We start from the raw sequence: 19,114 nt of genomic DNA, 5'->3' as shown, positions 1-19,114 counted from the left end.
GATAATAGTATTGCTTTTCTGGAGTTAGTTAGCCTTGGTACCAGATGAGAAGTGATTCTCTTGCTCAAACTCTTTGCAAAAAACAATTTTATGAAATGTTCTTATTTTCCCTATCACATACTCATTACTGAACACTTCAGTAAATCTGTCATCTTATTGATGCAGTCCACGTCATAACCCATCACCCTTTCTTACCCAGTTTGATTCTTAACTCATGTCTTCTCTAAATGTCTACTCTTTGCAGGGAAAGGCCTTACTCTGGGACTTGTGGATACTGATATGGTACTAGCCTCTCCCATTTGTTATATCTCACTCTTGCTACATATCTTCTGGATTAGATCTCTATCTACATCTTATGTTTAAGGCCATGTTGGAAATGTGCTATGGCATATTTTTGCTAATTACACATTTTTCTGTTTCTTTATGGTTACCTGTATCAGTCTCTTATTAAGGCCTGTCCTGTGTTTGTCCTTTTCCCCGTGAGTTATTTGTAATTTAAAATTTTTTCAATTGCTTTGTCCTTTTTTTAACCTAGTTTTTGAGATAATTGTTACCGTTGTTATTGGATGTAGCGTTTCATCTTTCTTTCTATGGATCTACCCCTCATCCTTGTAACTTTGCCACCAAAATAGTGTTTTCTGATCACCATTCTTCTTTGTTAATTACTTCTCTAGAGAGGCCATCTACACCCAGAGAGAAGACTAGGAACTGAATGTGGATCACAACATTAACATTCTCACTCTTTTTGTTGTTGTTCACTAGTATTTTGTTTTCTTGTTCATTTACTTTCTTTTTTTGATCTGATTTTTCTTGTGTAGCAAGAGAATTGTATAAATATGTTTATACATATTGGATTTAACATATATTTTAACATGTTTAACATATATTAGATTGCTTGCCATCTAGAGGAGGAGGTAGAGGGAAGGAGGAGAAAAATCTGAAACACAAGGCTATGCAAGGGTCAGTGTTTTCAAATTATCCTTGCATATGGTTTGACAATAAAAAGCATTGTTTAAAAAAAATTATTTCTCACAAAAGTAAACTCCTGGATTATTGGGACAATGTATTTGGACCCTCAGAACTTAACACAATATGAGATACATATTAAGTGCTTAGTAAATATTTTTTCCATTTATTCCAAGATTAAAATCTTCCATGATTCACAGTCTTATAGTATTATTGGCAGAATTTTGGTTTTAACAAGATGATTGTTTTAAGGAGTAGTCCAAGATTGTTGAACACTGTACATTTTTCCAAATTTTATTCTTCCTATTGAATTCTGGTTCTAACTCTAAGATGTCATAAGGCATCTGTTATTGCACTGAACATTCTTTAAACAGAGATGCCAAACATTTGAGAGCTATATATGGTACACAATGCTCCTGAGTACAGAATAAACCAGAATAAAATGTAATTGAGAAATATTTAACAAAATAAAATAGAATAAAACATAGAAACATTACATTTTAAAATTACTAAGTCTGTATGTGACTGGCAAAAATGTTTTTGTATGGTAATGGCTCCTGTTTCTATTTGAGTTTAAGCCCACTATTCTATAAAACAGCCAAGTAATCTTGTCAAGCACACAGCTCTTGTTTATGCCTCATTTGATATTGACAATCAAAGGATTAGTAGTTGAAGTAGTCAATTGTATGTATCAAGAAATGCTTGATGATTTTAACAAACAAATTTTGGGGGGCAGCCTTTTAAGGATACATTTACTTTACCAAATTAGATACTACTTTTTAAAAAATCATCATTTTGTTTTGATGCAATAGACCATTCCATGCAAAGCTCCTTATACAATATGTTCCCTCAACAATTATTGTATATTGTTTTTTACAGAAAGTTTATGTCCCACTTTGACAGTGAAATGCTACCATCAACCATTGCATTTAACCAGTTTTGTTGCCTCTCCTTGAATTGGTTTACATCAACTTAAATGTAATTCTTATTATCAATGATAATTCTTTGTACCCTCCAAAACATATATACTTGAAGATGTGGATTTCAATAGAATATCATTTGGAAGAACCTGCCTTTTCTCATTTTCATTACAAAACTCCTAGTAGTTACAGAGCAAACTCATTTTTTCCTAATTTGTTTTTGCTTTCTTTCTTTTTTTTGGGTGTGTGTGTGGGAGGAAGTTGCCTTTTTAATGGGATGCTTTTTTGTTTTCTTATATTCATAATCTTTACAGATGGATTTATATTCTAAGCCCATTTTGCTATTGACTCATTTTTCTGCTTAGCAGAGAGATCAATGTTTTAAGCCAGTTTAGGGGCTCTTTTGGCTTCCTTGTTTTGGGTATTGCTTTGCATTGTATAAATTTCTATAGAAGTGGCCCATATTGATGGAACTCATTTGAATAATTTTGTTTGAAGCTTTTATAATTGCATACCATATCTTGTCTTTATTCTGATATATTTTTGCCCAATAAATTAGTGGCTTAACTGAATACATTATCTTTTTCATCAATAACTAGCTGTTTCCTGTCAACATATAGTCAGTTTAATTTTTTTGTAATAGTATTCAATACTCAACATGCCTTATCACTTCTTTATTCTTTATTTGGAAAAGAATATTCATGATATATAGGCTTGAGGCTTATGTGTAGTCTAAAAGCCTTTGATCTCCTTTGTTTCTTAACACTGACCATATTTTCCAACATATTTGTAAAAAGTAATGAGCACAGTGCCTGGCACACGATAGGAGCTAATACTTATTCCCTTACCATTTTTCTCATGCCCATCTTGACATTGATATCATTGAGTATTAAATCTCCTGTTTAATTCTGACTAGAAGATTTTGTCAAGTTCTTTAGAGAATTTCAGACTCTTCATTCTCTGCAATAGATGTTAATATATATAAGCTGCAGTTTGTGTTGGTCTTTTTGCTTTGTGCTTATCATGCAAGGGAGGATTTCCATGAAATATTTCTTGTTGCTTTTGGGTATATGATAAAACAAATTTTGCTAACTTTTTATTTGCTACTCCAAGGAAAGGCTATGAGCTAACCTACAATTTAGCAGCAATTTCTGATTTAATTTATAACAAGAATTTCAAGATTGATGTGATTTGCTTATCCTGTTAGTAAGATTTCTCGTTGGTAATTGCAAAGGGACTTTCTGCATATAGTACCAACAGTTTATAGACTGTCTAAAATCTGTGATTCTTAGCACTCCTGTGCTCCCTTTTCTATCATCTGCCATTATCTCTACAGACAGTATAGATACCATATAGTATGGAAGCCTATTTTGTATTTTAATTTAGATCATGGATTGCTGTGACCAAAAATATTGATAAACTAGTGGTTGTCCTTTAGTGGTGGGTCAGTTTGTTCATACTGGTTCTCAAGTAGCAGACACAATTTGTGCCAGAACTTTAAATCAAAACTATCTAGCACAGGCTAAAACCAGCATAGCCTTTGAGAACCCAAGGCTATCTCCACAATGTGATAGTACATTAGAGTAGAACTTTTATGATTCACTTTTGTGTCACATGATTTTTTTCTTCTACATGATTTTTATGTAAAAAATGAATATGAAATAGTTATGAAAGGTAAAGATAGTGATTTATAGATATTAAAAATATTCACATTTTCAGCAAAATTATTATTTTTAACCTTTTTTTGAGTTAAGGGTTTTGAAAGTTTTTAATGTCTTTATACTCCCTTGGTTAAATTTTTTAACATTACAGAAAATTAGATATCTTAAAATTTTTTTAATATGACATGCTTTTTACTTACAGGGAAAACACTCTGCATACCTTGAAACAAAGACAGTTAATGTCATATGTTGGAAGTGTTCGTCCTCTTGTTACTGAATTGGTAAGTGTTAACCTGAAGGAAAGACTGTTATAAAACAATTAATAGATGTTTTTGAGATTGAGTGTGATTGGCTTCTGTAGATTCCTTGTATTTATTTTGCTTAGTAAGAATGAAAATCTTTTAATTTGCTTCCTTGTACTATATTTATATTGAAAGAATTGTAGTAAAAAAAAAAAAAACTTAGTAATTTAAATTGCATTTTAAACATCATTATCTAACAATACTTGTCATCAGAAAAAAAAATTAGATGTGTGCTTTTGTCAGAATTGTCAGATCTTCAACTACAGACTTTTTTATTGGAAGTTATACTGATGAAGAGTTATATAAAAGGGCATTTTTAAAAATCCTGTTGAATCTACTGGTCATCCTGCCATCTAGGGGAGGGGGTGGGGGGGTAAGAGGTGAAAAATTGGAACAAGAGGTTTGGCAATTGTTAATGCTGTACAGTTACCCATGTATATATCCTGTAAATAAAAGGCTATTAAATAAAAAATTAAATAAAAAAAAAATCCTGTTGAAAGCCCAAGAGTAGAAAGGCCATTTCAGAGAGTACTATATGGGAAGAATAGGACCTAAGTTATAAAAGGAACAGTTGCATGTGGAGAAAAGAAGATATCCCTTTCATCTTCTCTGGCTTATTTGCTTCTTCTGTCTCCTAGAACTAACTGAAATTGTGCTTTCTCCTTTTCTGTTACTGTCTGCTCTTTCCCTCATAACCTCATTATAGGTTCTTTTATTGACTTCTTGAGGTACAGGTGCCTAAGGGCTTATGAAATATATATAAGTATTTGATATCCAGCATGTATCCATCAGAGATGGGACACACTGAATTTAATTATTAGATTTACTTTAATGACTACAGTTGAGCCAATACATGTAATATGCTGTTGTATTTTGTTTTTTAAAGGAGAGAAAAGCTCATTTTTTATGTTTCTATACCACACGATGAAAACTTTATTTCAGTGGAGTTAAAAAATAGGGATTCACAGTTGAGCATCAGGTATATTGTCCATGGGACAATGTTATCACTCTTGGGGGGGAAAAGGCTGATTGAAGCTTAGTGCTCAGTAGTTCTGGGAAATCAGAACTGGAGTTTAGGATGATGAGTGGGGACCAGATCCTGCCTGGGGCTATATTCAGTCCTCTTGGGGATTTTTGGAAAATAGAGGTTCAGAGTATATTTTATTATCATTTGTTCATCAGGTTCATATTAATGTAGATTACTCACCATGGTCAGTACTGCCAGATCAGCCCAATATGCCAGGACTGGGAAGAGTAAACCTTAGTTTGGCATGGCCTGGTTTTGTGATCAGTCTAGCCCACTAATTTAAGGATTATCTCCTCAATATCTAGTCAGTACTCAAGGGTGTTTAGGCTAATATATTAATGTTGACATATGCCATGAGGACAAGTAATTATCGTAACTTATAAATAACCTATGACAGGCAATCTTGTTTGCCTTGTATTTGGAAAAGTTTGTAATACACCTGTTAGCTCACTCTGATCCAAAGTTTGTTATTACATTTTACTTAGCAACATTGCTTACCTTTTAAAAGAGCTTAGGTACACATTTATTCAAAGTAGCATCACTTCTGCCAACAGTGCTCCCTTAATAGGCCCCTAAATGACCGGACCAGAAAGACTTGTTTTACCCCCTTCTTTGCAATTTCTGTACCCTTATCTTTCATCTCCCAACAATTTATCCTCCTTTGAAGTTCATGCCATTATTTTATATTGTTCTGTCTCAATCCTGCCATTTAGATCTCCAGGGTTCTGTCCTGCTTAATGGATTTTAGCACCTGCCATCTTCTCCAGGACCAAATCAATCACTATCTTTATTGACCTCAGCAGTTTTAGTGATCCTTCCATAAATCTGATTTCTTTATCCCCCTTAGTTGCTGGAAAGGAAGAATGGAAGGAGATAGAAAGGGAGGGAAGATGTGTCATGTTCTGGGGATACAAAGACTTAGAAGTCAGCCTAACAAGTCAGCCTAATAGCTAACATTCTAAAAGTAGATTCCAACACATATGAGAGGGAACTAGAGAAGAGAATTCTGGTTTAAGGAGTCATAGGGATCGTGAATAGAGCCACAGGATAAATGTCCCTATTTACAGATGATATTGTATCCTTAAGCTTCTTATCTTTGGAAACAGACTAGACCTCTTCATAGCCATGTAAAACAAATTATAAAAACAAAGTGGATTTTTGAAAAAAGCTTTGACATTTGACATTCATTTGTACTGAATCCAGAATTGAGTATGAGATGAGACTGGAATTTCATTTGTGAAAATATGCACTATCTTCAGTGTACAAACCACTTTATTGCTGCAAACACTTATCTTCTTACCCCATTATTCTCTCAGGGATTTTGTATATGTTGTGTATCATGGGACACAATCATATAGGCTGGTCAACCAGCAAGAATGAGAGTCAGTATATAGATAGCTGGAGGGTACTTCAGCACCCTAAGATGTTTCAGGGGCAATTAGTCAATAAGCATTTATTAGATGGTTGCTCTGTGCCAGGCACTGTGGTTAAGTGCAGAGGATACAAAAATATATATCCAAAAATAACCCCCCAAGATGCTTACATTTTAACGGGAAAAACAATATATATCTGTATCTATCTATCTGAACATGTAAAGCTACATACAAAGTAGATAGAAAGCAGCCTTAAAGGGGATAGCACTAGTGGTCTGGGAACCCAGGAAGACCTATATATAGCAAGTGGCATTTTAAGGTGAGGTGTTGAGGAGGAAAACTACAACAGGTCAAGATGTGAAGGGGACAAACAGAGGAGTTTATATAGATCCTAAAAATAATAGAGACCAACCAGAATTTAGGGCCTATGTGGTGAATTTCTGAAGAAATAGGAGCATAAGTGCACAGGAAGAATATATGGAGACGTAGATGGAAGGAGTTAAAATATGAAGAATAAGGGGTAGATTTTAATATCCAGGTAGGTACCAAAGATGTTCCTTTACTGAAATTTTGGAGATTGCTGATATAATAGGTCTGCAAAAGACACAATATATAATAGTAGTTGAACAGTTCTGTGATAGAAACAACTAGAATAATTGACTTTTAGCATCTGAAAATCAGCAAGTTAAAGACCTGGTTCCAAAATTAATAGACTTTTAAAAGAATTATGTTATTCCTTTTTCCTCTGTTAGCTTTTTGAATGCAGTATTCACATCTATTTGTGAGAACTGTCCATTGACTATTTATAGACTTAGCATTCTTTTGTAATCACTACTGCAATTTTTTCAGTTGTAATTTAACACACAGATCACATACTATACTGCAGCTTCTGTCAAAATCAGGAACATTTAATATATGTGGTCTTAGATACAGGAAGTTCATCCAAGAAAGATTCTATGAAAAACAGTAATGCAATTTTGAAAATTTCTTATCTCTGTAACATTTTTCATTATGCAGTCTTTTAAAATAAATACTTTATGGTAGGAAAACTGTACTGGCATATATCTAAATATCTTTTGAAGAAAAAGTACTGAGAAAACTGACAATATCTAGTTTCTGAGCTGTGTAGCCGCTACAGTGGACAAGGCCTCGTTCCTTTTCCTTTTCAGAGTTACTCTTGTAGGCTCAACGACAGCTTGACTACAGGTGCTTCCTCCTTGTTTGAATTCTCAGCCTTCCTCTTAGGGAGCCATACTATCAGGTAGTAATCACTATGTGGCCATTGTACCCCTGATTAAGTAGGGTTGTATTCCTCTTCTTTGGATAGTAGCAGAAAGAGCAGCAGTCCAATGTTTTGGTTCTAGGCCTGTAGCTACAAATTGTGGGCCAATATATCTACCTCATAAGGTTCTTGTGAGAAAAATTCTTTATAAAGGATTTGGTAACTGTGGCTATTGATACACTTATCTTCCGTCATTCTTTTTTCAAACAGTATTATGAAAAGTCTTGTTATTATGTAGGTGTCTCTAGTATAGCCTCTGCCACCACTGTGATGTATTTTAATAGCTAAATCTTTGTTACAGGACCCTGATGCGCCTATAAGACAAAAAATGCCACTTGATGATTTGGATCGAGAAGATGATAACAGATTGCTCAAATACCTTTTCACACTTATCCGTTCTGGGATGACAGAAGAGGTGAACCAAAGAAAATCCCTCATTTGCTCACTATGACTCCCCCATTTTTTATGCACTTCCTTGTGTTTTTAAGATTATTCATATAGGATATTAATTATGTGTTGAATTAGATGATATATCTGATGATTGTTTAAATTTTGGACTGAGCCTCTGGTGACTGGTTACACTGATGATTCTTCCAGTGAGAAGAAAAGGGAATCTAGTTTAGAAAGGAGCCTCAAATGTTACCCTGAAACTCAACTGTTTTCATAGCCCCTGTTTTGTCCAGTTTCCCCTTTGTTGTGCTTTTTTGAATAGCTACATTCACTTGTGACATGTAATGTAATATATCATATACTGATTTTTGAAGAAAAAGAATTCCTTTCTTTTTATTGTTTTCATAGGCACAGCGTCTGTGCAAACGTTGTGGTCAAGCATGGAGAGCTGCAACACTTGAAGGGTGGAAATTATATCACGATCCTAATGTTGATGGAGGTACTATGGGGATTTTTCTGTCTGTTTCTAAGAATTATGGCTATTTTTTGAGCCTCAGGCAGTGTCAGAGAAGGATTTAGTATTATAAGTTATATTCCAGTTGCCTTCCCTTGCTGTTTTTATTCTAGGAACAGAAATAGAACCAGTGGAAGGGAATCCATATAGATGCATTTGGAAGATAAGCTGTTGGAGAATGGCAGAAGATGTAAGATATAATCAATATAATAATGGAGACTTTACATACAGAACACCGCTACTGTTATGTTGTTAAGTAGTTCTTTTTGAAGGTATTAAAAAACAAATCAGTAGATGTTTATTGAATACTTACTATGTGCAGGTATTATGCTTTCACTCTTTCTATGTTACCACCATTCATCTTAGTCGCTCATGTTTTGGAACATGAAGTATGTTTAATTCAATCAGTTGCTAAGCTCTATCAATATCCTTTCTACAGCATTTTTCATATTTGTCTTTTCTCTTGATCTGTTGCCACCACTGTAGAACAGGCCTCATCATTTACCTATACTATTGCAACAACTTTATCATAAAACTTTTTATCTCCAATTGCTTCCTCCAAATTTCCATTGTGTTATTGATAGAGTAGTATTTTTACTATAAGTAATAAATAATATAAATATAATATAAAATAAATAAATAATGTTAAACACAAATAGTACTTTTACTATACAGGCCTATTCTTATCATTCCTTTACTCAAAAATCTTAAGTGGTTTCTATTGCCCATAGAAGCAAGTTCAAGCTCCTTTGGTATTTGGTATTTAAGGCCCTCAACGATTCAGCATTCTTCCTTTTTTCCAGCCTTATTTCATATTATTCTCCATATATTTAGTGCAGTAGTCCGGATATAAAACTACCTTGTTCATGTTGTGAATTTGGGTTGCAGTGGAGAGGGCAATTGAAACTTGAGTATTTTAAGAAGATTAATCTCAGAACAGTATAACAAATATACGGAAGGAAAAAGATTAAAAGTAAAAAGCAGAGGGCTGAAAGGACAAATACGAGACCAGTAAGGAAGAACTAACAGGACTTGGTAAGAAGTCAGCTATGACAGATTTCAAGTCTGGGTGACTAGGAGAATAATGCTTCCTTTCCTAATAGTGGGTAAATCAGGGCAAAGAATAAATTACTTGCAAAGTAGGAAGTCTTTAATACAGCATTCTTAATTCGTATTTCCATAAAAATGTAGCTCAGTATTGAAATTGTATTTAATGAATTTCTACAGAAACTTACATTTTATATTTGACTGTTAACAACCTTGTGTACAGATGTCTGAGTGAGAATTTGAATAAACAATCATATATCATTCACTATTCACAGATCACTTCCTTATTTTCAAATTTAGATGTTGTATTTATTTGAATTTCCAATGTTAATTTTTCTACCAAACAACTGCTCTGGTAGATATGCTATTTGGAAACTATTAAATAAAAATCAGTGTAGTATAAAATTCCAAGTTGGTCTTAAGGGAACAAATTAGATGAAATTGAATCATTTAAATTTATTTATGCCCAATTTTGTTTTAGGAGCTGTTTAATAAATATGAGAGAGCAATCTATGCCGCCTTAAGTGGGAATCTCAAACAAGTACGTAAAGCCTTTTTTATATTAGCTTGCATTCCCATTGATCATAGTTGGTTACATAAGATTATTTAGTAATCTAACATAATTCATCTTATAAACTTATGTTATATTATAAATGAGTAGAAAAATAAAGGATAGTCACAGTAGAATACTCCAGTATCTTACTGGTTATCTTATCACTGTCATATAATAAGCAATTTCCCTGTTTGAATTTATTACTGAAGATTAATACCAAGTCTTATTAATAGTAATAAACATTTTTTAACCACACATACCATCCCAGTTAATATTCAGGAGCAATAAATGCATGTATCTGTTTAAACTAGATTTTCATGGTAAGTGTTAAATTAGCTATTTGAAATGATAATAAAAGGACATTCTTTTGTGAAATAAAAAAGGTGGAAAATTTCTTAGCATTGCAAACTTCTTAGAAGATGTTTATAATTTGAAAAACTATTTTCCATAAAATTGGATATAAATCATTTATTGATGACTTTTAGTTTTAGGCAAATTATTTTCTAAATGATTTTTTTTTGTGTGTATTTGTAATTATGTTTTTTTGTGGGGGTTGTGCGGGAAAAAGCTTCTCCCAGTCTGCGAAACCTGGGAAGATACAGTATGGGCCTACTTTAGGGTGATGGTGGACAGTTTGGTGGAACAGGAAGTTCGGACCTCCGTTGTAACATTAGATGAAACTGAAGAACTACCTCGAGAATATGTGGAAGCAAAGTGAGTCAGTGACCACAATAAATTTCTCTGACGTATGTCTTATGGTCTTCCTTAATATTATTGACGTTTTCTCTCTGTTCCTTTCTTTCTTTCTTTCAAAGTTGGACTTTAGAAAAAGTTTTTGAAGAGCTCCAAGCTACAGATAAAAAGGTAACTATTTAAACTCAATATTTAGGCTATACCTTGGGATAAAAATAGATAAAAACTAATGTTAATAGATGCTTTGGTGAAGAGCAGAAATTAAAAGCTCAGTCTTTTTCCCATCCTCATTTTCATGTCACTGCTTTCAAAAACAAGGTCATTAGAATATTACCTAAACTAATCTATTTATTTAGCGCTATACCAATCAGACTCCCAAAAAACTATTTTAATGACCTAGAAAAAATAACAACAAAATTCATATGGAAAAACAAAAGGTCAAGAATTTCAAGGGAATTAATGAAAAAAAAATCAAATGAAGGTGGCTTAGCTGTACCAGATATATATATTATAGAGCAGCAGTTACCAAAACCATTTGGTATTGGCTAAGGAATAGATTAGTTGATCAGTGGAATAGGTTAGGTTCAAGGGATAAAACAGTCAACAAATATAGCAACCTAGTCTTTGACAAACCCAAAGACCCCAGCTTTTGGGATAAGAACTTACTGTTTGATAAAAATTGCTGGGAAAATTGGAAACTAATATGGCAGAAACTAGGCATTGATCCATACTTAATGCCGTACACCAAGATAAGGTCAAAATGGGTTCATGACCTAGGCATAAAGAATGAAATTATTAATAAATTAGAGGAACATAGGATAGTTTACCTCTCAGACCTGTGGAAGGGGAAGGTCTTTATGACCAAAGCAGAACTAGAGATCATTACTGATCACAAAATAGAAAATTTCGATTATACCAAACTGAAAAGTTTTTGTACAAACAAAACTAATGCAGACAAGATTAGAAGGGAAGCAATAAACTGGGAAAATATTTTTACAGTCAAAGGTTCTGATAAAGGCCTCATTTCCAAAATATATAGAGAATTAACTCTAATTTATAAAAAATCAAGCCATTCTCCAATTGAAAAATGGTCAAAGGATATGAACAGACAATTCTCAGATGAAGAAATTGAAACTATTTCTAGTCATATGAAAAGATGCTCCAAGTCATTATTAATCAGAGAAATGCAAATTAAGACAACTCTAAGATACCACTACACACCTGTCAGATTGGCTAAGATGACAGGAAAAAATAATGATGATTGTTGGAGGGGATGCGGGAAAACTGGGACATTGATGCATTGTTGGTGGAGTTGTGAACGAATCCAACCATTTTGGAGAGTAGTTTGGAACTATGCTCAAAAAGTTATCAAACTGTGCATACCCTTTGATCCAGCAGTGTTACTACTGGGATTATATCCCAAAGAGATTATAAAGAAGGGAAAGGGACCTGTATGTGCACGAATGTTTGTGGCAGCCCTTTTTGTAGTGGCTAGAAACTGGAAACTGAATGGATGTCCATCAGTTGGAGAATGGCTGAATAAATTGTGGTATATGAAAATTATGGAATATTACTGTTCTGTAAGAAATGACCAACAGGATGATTTCAGAAAGGCCTGGAGAGACTTACACGAACTGATGCTGAGTGAAATGAGCAGGACCAGGAGATCATTATATACTTCAACAACAATACTAGATGATGACCAGTTCTGATGGATCAGGCCATCCTCAGCAACGAGATCAACCAAATCATTTCTAATGGAGCAGTAATGAACTGAACTAGCTATGCCCAGAAAAAGAACTCTGGGGAGATAACTAAAAACCATTACATTGAATTCCCAATCTCTATATTTATGCCCACCTGCATTTTTGATTTCCTTCACAAGCTAATTGTACAATATTTCAGAGTCTGATTCTTTTTATACAGCAAAATAATGTTTTGGTCATGTATACTTATTATGTATCTAATTTATATTTTAATGTATTTAACATCTACTGGTCATCCTGCCATCTGGGGGAGGGGGTGGGGAGTAAGAGGTGAAAAATTGGAACAAGAGATTTAGCAGTTGTTAACGCTATAAAGTTATCCATGCATATAACCTGTAAATAAAAGGCTATTAAATTAAAAAAAAAAAACAAACAAAAAAAAACAAGGTCACTCGGAAGCTCCCCAGTCTCTTTCTCTTCTTGCTTCATGCTCTCTTAGCTCCAGTTTCCAGCTTAGATGTAGTAGAGATATGATTAATCTTTATCCTGCTCCTTTACTGAATACAGTTCACATCCAAATAGATGTTTTGGATGTAAAAGCCAGTTGTTATTGAAATCTCAAAATAAATAAGAGGAAGTCTTCAAAAAGATTCTTTGCTTACATGGGTCCTAAAATAATAATAAACACTAGTATTGATACTATACTTCATAATTTACAGAAATACTTTATATAAATACAGTTTTGCTTGGTTTCCTTTTTTTTTTTTTTTACAGATGAGGAAACTCAGGCTAAAAAGTTAGGTGATTTGCCTAAGGGTATACATTGAGGATCTGAAGCATGATTTGAATTCTGATCTTTCTAATTCTGAAGTTGGCACTGTCTATCTCAGAGTATGTTTTGGGTTGTCCCTGAGACTTCTAGAACAAAATCAAAATTGCTTTCAGTAATCAGACCATTTAAATGTGCAGTATGGTAAATATTAATAGATGTAATCTACATAAACAAAAATTCTTTGGATGAGATCTCAATAATGTAAAGAATCTTAAAGGGTTAAACCATTGCACTCTACCTAGTTGCCACAGAGAAAGCTATGTAGTTTAATCCAAATGTCAGTTCTAGGAATCTACTTTTAAGATTTGTGGTGGGTTAGTTGTGTGAAGTTCTTTTTAGCTGAAGTTATGAATTTTGTTTATTTGTTTATTATTATTATATGTTTTAGCAGTCTTCTGATTTTTATTTTGAAGATACCTGATAACCCTTCTCATTCAACTTTCTTTTGACTTAAATTTCTTCAGAAGTCAATGAATATTATATTGCTGAACAGACATTGTAGATGAGTAAATGATTTATAAAAAATATTAACTATTTTTCAGAGAGTTTTAGAAGAGAATCAAGAGCACTATCATATAATTCAGAAATTTCTTATCTTGGGTGACATTGATGGTAAGCTTTTCTTATTATTTTGTTTGAGTGATTTTCTTATTGTATTCTTTATTAAGAATGAGTGGAAAACTGTATGGCTGACTCAGAACAAATCATTTAAACTTTGTAAAATCAACCTAGTTGGTTCCCAGTGTTTGTTTCTTCCAGTTGTATGTTCATCAAGTTTTGTGTCCCAAAAGATACAGAAAAAAATATAGCTATGTGGAATTCCAATTTAAAGAGTAAAGACACATTTAGCAGCATTTGAAAAGATTAAAAAGATGTTAATTATACAGATAAATTATTGGAGCAATGGGGGGAACAGTACCAATATTTCTTGATGTTAACTATGTCCTTTCTCTTGGTTTTACTACTAATGCTGAATATTTGGTTAATGTGTTTTAGGTTTGATGGATGAATTTAATAAATGGCTTTCCAAAGGAAGGAGCATTCTACCAGGACACCTTCTCCGCTTCATGACCCATCTCATTTTGTTTTTTCGCACACTAGGAATACAGACCAAAGTAAACAAAAATGGCTAGTCTGTCTTTCATATTCATTTAAATATATATTGTGTCTTCTAAGTATAGAGCAGAATGTTGGGCACCAGAGAGGGTACAAAGTTAGGTAAGAAAAAGTCTGACTTCACGGAGCTTTTGTGGTAGGAGATTAGACAATGACATAGATAAAAGAAGATATAGAATGTTGCACAATAATTTGCTTCACAGAGGTGAAAAAAAGTTTGTGTGTATCAAGGGGGAATGCTAATAATAATAGTCGTGATGGGTAGTGATAAGACATTTCAGAGTGCTTTACATAAAGTTCCAAGAAAGAAGCCTCAGCTGAGATGGCATTTAAGTTGGGTAGGAATTTGTTAATCACACTATGAGGAGTAATGAATTTCATGCATTACAACCAGCCTAAGCAAAGGCACATTACTAAGAAAATAGAAGGCATGGTCAGAGAATAGACAGTCTTTTTTGATAAGAATGGAAAAAGTAACAGAAGAGGCTGGATAGATAGAATGGCACTAGATCCTTGAGGCCTCTGCATGCCAGCCAGCAAAGGACTTTTTGAACAGAGGAGTGATATGACCATTTCTGTGAAGAAGAAATTCTCTGGCAGCCATGATGGCTTGTGATTAGGGTGGGGAGACCTAGCCAAAGACAACTGCAGTGCTCTGGGTTTATGGTAAGGGAGCCTGGACAAAGGTAGGAACAGAGAAGAAGGGATGAGTGCTGGAGACCCTGCAGAGGTAGACCAAATGAAATTTAGAGGAAAGTCAAATGTAAAACCAAGCAAGAGTGGGGCCACAGAGTGAGATCCTTAACTAAAAAGTAGAACTTATAGGGGGATGAAGACATAGCATCATAAATCTATAGTTGGATGGAACCTTAAACCTCATCTAGTCTAATCTTTTATCTTACTGATGAAAAAGCTAAAGGTTCAGAATGTCCCAATGCTTTGCAGAACTAGGTATCAGATTCAGGTCCAGTAACTTGAGTGCTCAGGGTCCATGATCTTTGTACCCCATCTGGTGAGTTGAGTTTTAAACATTTTGAATGTGAGGTACCAGTGGAATAGGCAGGCAGAAATGTGTACTATGTTGTTGAAGCCCTGAATCTGGAACTCGAAAAAATGTTCTGGACTGAATGTAAAGATTTGGACATTAGTATTAAATGGTGTATGTTATGATACGAGAACCACCTGCCAGTGGCTGCTGAAGGTCTAACTCAGACCTGTAGAATGGATCTCTTCAGGTGAGAGGATGATGATGATACTGAGGAAAGTGAGAGGTATTTGCATTGTCTGACCTCTCTCCTCTTCCCTATTGCCTCCAATTTATTTCATTCCTAATCCCCTTTTGTGTCCCAAAAGATACAGAAAAAAATATAGCTATGTGGAATTCCAATTTAAAGAGTAAAGGAACATCTGTGAAGGCTGCTTTGCAACTCCTTCAAGTGTCATGATTCACAGCTGTGAAGGCTCTTAGAGAATTGACCTGCCTCTTCATTTAGGCATGGTCCTTAACAATATATAGAAAAGACCTTGTAAAATTTCCTTTGTAAACCTAGAAGGATTTTTGGAAGAGTCTAAGCAAAACTTCTTAGCAACCTTATGCAAGATTTTCTGTCTTGCAGAATTCCTACTGAGTAAATGGGAATCCTTGCACACACACACACACACACACACACAATATATATATATAAAATGGTGGTAGTTGAAACTATAGAACCAAAGGTAGATATAGATAAGAAGAGAGCCAAGAGCAGGGTCAGAAAGAGATTGAAGAGCCAGTGAAAGTGTATAAGCTGAGAAAGTGATTTAACTATTTAGAATGAGAACCAGGAAGTGTCATGTCTTGAAATTATTATAATAGAGTATCAAGTAAGATGGAGTGGTTAGTGGTGTTAAGTACTGAGCATGGTTCAAGGAGGATGAGCTTTGATTTGGCTGCTGAAATATCTTTGACCTTTAAGCAGTAAGGGCCAAAGTACAAACTTTCGCAGTGGGAGAAGAGAAAAGAGCAGGTAATGAAGTTCAAACATGAAGGTGGCAGTGGCAGAATATGTGACAATTGCCAAAAGGAGTTTAAGTGTTGAAAACTAATTTAGAATTGGGGAGGCCTGAGTTTCTTTGTAGTTAAGTAGCAAAGAGCCATTGGGATGATACATAATCAGTAGAGTCCTGTAGAAAATGAGAGGGAATGGGGTGGGGATAAAGGGAGAAGACGAGAGATTAAACCTGAGTCTGAAAATCAAGCTTCCTATGACTCAAGTGGGAAGAGTGATTTGGAGAAGTGTAGAAAAATGGAGAAGGAGACGTGAGGCAGATCACACCTAATAGACAGCCTGAATCATTTCAGTAAAGTCAGAAGGCTGTGGTATCTGCCCTTATCTGTGCTTAGAGGCACGGGGAAAGAAGAAAAACAGTTACAGTAGGTCATCAGGACATGCTTTGAGACTTATCTGTCAATAATAACAGGTTTACAAAACATATCTGCACATTTTTCCTGGGTCATTCTTATGACACATATAGAGCTGAATGACCTCTGGTCAGAGAAGAGAGCAAGCTTCCAATTCCTGACCTCAATTTTAAACTTGGAGTTCACAGTAGCGATTTGATTAGTAAAGCCCAGTGACTTAAATGGTTAATGTATGGTACTTAAATTGTATTTCATATTTATTTTAATTTATGTGTTAGCATCCATGTAAAAATTTCAAGATCCTTGTTTGCAGTAGAATTTTTGTTATATTGCTGAGGTATATGAGCTGTTCTGTATGTTTTTCACTAAATATGTATACTTCTTTTTTCCCCATGAAGGAAGATGTGTCTGTGGAAGTTTTAAAAGCCTACATTCAGGTAAATGGCTCACATATGAAACTTAATTAAGTGAAAATAAAATCAAAAGTAATATTTAGCTTATTTTAGATAGAAAAGTGATCAAAGAAATACTTGTGGACCAGGGAAGGTCATTTAATTATCATTAAATGCTTTTTAAAGTCAAAAGGCTGTGACTCTTTAGCACTTTAATGTCAATTTGGTTTGCTCTGTTTATTTCTATTGTATATATTGAACATTTTTTCTGTTTTGCAGCTGTTAATATGTGAAAAACATATTAGCCTCATAGCATTTTATACTTGCCATTTGCCTCAAGATCTAGCTGTTGCTCAATATGCAGCCTTTTTAGAAGGTGTAACAGAATTTGAACAGCGTCATCACTGTTTGGAACTGGCTAAAGAAGCAGGTAAGAAAGGTTGCCCATTTTTCTTACAAGTGGCCAAGAGATTGTTTAGTGCCCTGTTGGTTGTAACATCTATCTCAGTAGTGACAAAACTTATAAAATGTTCTTTTTGAGTGAAATCCTTATCTGTTCTGTAGATATATGTTTTAAGATTAGGATGAAGATATTTAATTGTTTTTAGAGTCTATCATTTACTTTTATCGCCTCTAAGCCAACAAGTTGCTAAAATAGTGTTGTGATAGATGCTCCTGGAGCTTGCTGGTAATAACTGTCTTTGGGGATTTTTGTTCACCTTAGTCTACATAATTTTATAAGATGGTATAAAATAAAATCTTCCTCTGCTCCTGAGTTGGTCATAAGCATTTTTTTTCATTCTCAAGGTCTGGATGTCGCAACAATTACAAAAACTGTTGTTGAGAACATTCGAAAGAAAGATACTGGTGACTTTAGTCATCATGATATGGCACCTTCTCTAGATACTGTCACCACAGAGGTAACTATATGTACAAAAAACAGAGAAATACTACATAGTTTTTTCCCCAACCTTTCCAGATATGTGAATCTCTTTTTACACATTGAAAACTTTCACAGATTTTTCAGACCTTTCCTCCAACATGATTATAGTTCTAATTCTAATATCCATGAGTTGAGAAACTACATAGCAAAATCAAAGGTTATTATGAATTCTGTAGCTCTTATAAATGATTTTTAATATTTATATCAACAGCATTTAAAAAAAAAAAAGACATTCACACTATATATTTTGTTGTGCAGATATATAAAGAACAGAGAGGACTTGGTGCATATGTGGATTGTTTATAGAAAACTTGCAATAACTTAAGTGATCCATAGGTCAGAATCTTTCTAGCACAGACATTACTTTATGGATCTAGTTTCAGTGAATTAGCTAGAATTCTTTATCTAACTGACTTAATCTAATATGTGATAAGCCATTTGGCTGGAATAGATAGCATATGAGGAATAATATAAATAAGGCTAGAAAAGTAGTTGGATTCAGATTAACAAGGATCTTAAATGCTGAGTTAAAGAATTTCTATTTCATCCTATAGGCAGTTGAAAGCCAATGAAAGTGGTTCCCAAATCCAAACTTCTTGAGTTGGCATTTCATATTCTTATATATTACTCCCCTTCCTCCACTTATTAGTCTAGCCCGAGTGGCCTTGCTCTTCCTGTGTCTATTTTTGTATCAACTGTCCCTCTATGTTCACAATGAACATCTTCCCTCTCTTAAAACTCCCTGGTTTCTTTTGAAGATCAGCTTGTTTGATATTTGAGCCCAGGAGTTTGACCATATCTATTAGGAAATTTGCTTTGAAGGCTGTGGGAAGAAGAGATTAGAGAAAGGGAAATCGAGAAACCATCAAAGTAATGAGAACCTGGACTGGAGTAGTTTGCTGTTCGAGTACAAAGAAAGGAGTCTGTGTGCAGCATTGTAGAGATATATTCAACAGGAATTGGTACCTGATTTGATACAAGAGATAGTGAACAGTC

General features: G+C 34.2%; 1 protein-coding gene across 1 annotated transcript in view; it reads left to right on the top strand.

Moving 5' to 3' along the window:
* Positions 1–19,114, top strand: part of NUP107 (nucleoporin 107) — a 57,812-nt gene that overhangs the window by 30,120 nt on the left and 8,578 nt on the right. Inside the window, exons 11-22 of the mRNA XM_003770856.3 lie at positions 3,750–3,828; positions 7,833–7,946; positions 8,330–8,420; positions 8,549–8,625; positions 9,964–10,023; positions 10,604–10,749; positions 10,851–10,899; positions 13,809–13,878; positions 14,263–14,381; positions 17,182–17,220; positions 17,455–17,605; positions 17,983–18,095. Coding sequence (XP_003770904.2) covers positions 3,750–3,828; positions 7,833–7,946; positions 8,330–8,420; positions 8,549–8,625; positions 9,964–10,023; positions 10,604–10,749; positions 10,851–10,899; positions 13,809–13,878; positions 14,263–14,381; positions 17,182–17,220; positions 17,455–17,605; positions 17,983–18,095 — 1,108 coding nt within the window. The remainder of the gene's footprint in view (positions 1–3,749; positions 3,829–7,832; positions 7,947–8,329; positions 8,421–8,548; positions 8,626–9,963; positions 10,024–10,603; positions 10,750–10,850; positions 10,900–13,808; positions 13,879–14,262; positions 14,382–17,181; positions 17,221–17,454; positions 17,606–17,982; positions 18,096–19,114) is intronic.

This window comes from Sarcophilus harrisii, chromosome 5, assembly GCF_902635505.1.
Source record: "Sarcophilus harrisii chromosome 5, mSarHar1.11, whole genome shotgun sequence".
Taxonomy (NCBI): domain Eukaryota; kingdom Metazoa; phylum Chordata; class Mammalia; order Dasyuromorphia; family Dasyuridae; genus Sarcophilus; species Sarcophilus harrisii.
This window is presented reverse-complemented; position numbering and strand designations above follow the sequence as displayed.